The sequence below is a fragment of the Trichechus manatus genome, unplaced genomic scaffold, assembly GCF_000243295.1.
Source record: "Trichechus manatus latirostris isolate Lorelei unplaced genomic scaffold, TriManLat1.0 scaffold00219, whole genome shotgun sequence".
Lineage (NCBI taxonomy): Eukaryota > Metazoa > Chordata > Mammalia > Sirenia > Trichechidae > Trichechus > Trichechus manatus.
In genome coordinates this window covers 3,276,733-3,278,592 of record NW_004444155.1, presented here as the reverse complement: position 1 = coordinate 3,278,592, position 1,860 = coordinate 3,276,733, and the positions used below count along the sequence as shown (strand labels likewise).

At 40.1% G+C, this 1,860-nt stretch overlaps 1 protein-coding gene across 1 annotated transcript in view; it reads left to right on the top strand.

The window, feature by feature from the left end:
• The first annotated feature begins 1,243 nt into the window (after positions 1-1,243).
• The window catches only part of LOC101348817 (uncharacterized), a 33,457-nt gene continuing 32,840 nt past the window's right edge, over positions 1,244-1,860 (top strand). The window contains 2 exon segments of the mRNA XM_023742826.1: positions 1,244-1,309; positions 1,534-1,662. Of these exon segments, the coding sequence (XP_023598594.1) occupies positions 1,261-1,309; positions 1,534-1,662 (178 nt within the window). The 5' untranslated portion in view covers positions 1,244-1,260.

Here is a 1,860-nt window from a genome sequence, read left to right as displayed (position 1 = left end):
CTGTAGTTTTTGATCTTCATCAGTAAGTGCTTCAAATCCTCTGTGCTTTCAGAGAGCAAGATTACTCTAGTTATCTTATTTTCTTGGATGTCAAGAATCTCTGACTTCTTGGTGTCTTTATCTCTTGAAAAATTATTTGTGAGGTTTCCTGAAGATTTATGATGGGTGTGTCTTCTTCCAGAGGAGATCCCATTTTTTGGCCCTACCTGTAGGGCTACATTAAACCAACTTCAAGACTGAAGAGTTCCAGGCACACTGAGGGCACGCATACCTGGAATGAAACTCCTTGAAGGGTTAGTGTTCAATCACAACTTCACAAGGAAATCCTGTTTGTTTTTCCGTGTCCCTTTCCACAATGAACCTAGAGCCCACTTCTCAGTTCCTAGCCTTTATGGGCAAGATAGGTTATGCTTTCTAGTTGGTTCACACTTCCTTTGAGATTAGAGGCCTCCTGAGCCTCAGCTCAATATTGAGTTTCTGAGGACTTTCCATAAGAATAAACTGCAGGCCTCTCTTCCATTTCTTGGGCCCTTGCATAGCCCAGGAATACAATCTCATGTGTTTGCAGTGTCTTTAAAGTATCCTTCAGGATAAAAGCTTCCTTAGAGCTCAGACATTATCTAGCAATAATTTTTTATCAAAAACTGAAGGAAATATTTCACATATTTTTCCATTTCCTGTGTTCTTTTTTTTTTCAGTATTTTTTAATCATTTCACAAAACTGTTGATTTGAGGAAACCAGTACATAATTTATAGAACCTGAACCTGTTTAAAACAGTTTTTGAATTAAAACAGAAGCTATTCATTAGATTATGGGCGCATAAAGCCGTTTGTGATCAGTTGCTAATCTAAAGTCTGGCAATTTCAACACACCCAGTGCTAATATGGAAGAGAAGTCTGGTGATCTGCTTCTGTAAAGAATACAGGAAAGAAAACCCTATGCAGTAGTTCTACACTTAATACATGGGTTCTCCTTGAGCTGGAATCAACTGCACTGCAAGTCTTTTTTTTTTTTTTTCAAGTTGATATTAGAGTTTCTAAGTCACTTTTGTGCCTTTTCTAGTCATAAAATTATACTTTCCGTGATATTTGGCTCTAGATGTATATTGGTTTGTTTCACAATCAACCGTCCATGTAATTTGCTTTCAGTTCACTGAGTGCTTTGCATAGGCCCTCCAAGTCCAGGCTGGCTGCTCAGATTTTATAAACGGGACCATTGCAATGTGAGCTGATCAGCATCAGGCAGGCAGGGGCAGCAAGATGGTGCCACAGACTCTGTTCCTCATGTCCCTGTTGCTCTGGGCCTCTGGTGAGAAATTACAAGTGCTTCAATCCCTATAGAATAGTATCTTTGTAGAAGTGAAAAATGATTTTAAAATATAGTGGGAAGTGGTGGTTATTTGCAAAATGGAACCAATTATGTGCAGATATGTAATATCACTAGATGCTGTGGTATAAATGGTATATTTCAATATGCTTATGAAAAAGTGTGTGTATATATGTGTGAATGGTAATTGTCCACTGTGATTGCAGGTGCGAGCGGGGACATTGTGCTGACCCAGTCTCCAGCCTCTCTGGCTGCGTCTCCAGGAGAAACGGTCACCATCAACTGCAAGTCCAGTCAGAGTGTGAGCAGCAGCTATTTAAACTGGTATCAGCAGACCAGGACAGGCTCCTATGCTGCTCGTCTGTGAAGATTACCAGGCCTTGCTTACTAGTCCTTATTAGTCTGAAAGTGCTGTTCAAACCTGTTCGGCATCACAACAACACACATATAAGAAGTGGGGTAAATGAGGCCTGTGGGTCCCTGCTCAGGTTTATGCTGATGTCAGCTCAAGTCGATTTTTTTTTTTTTTTTTT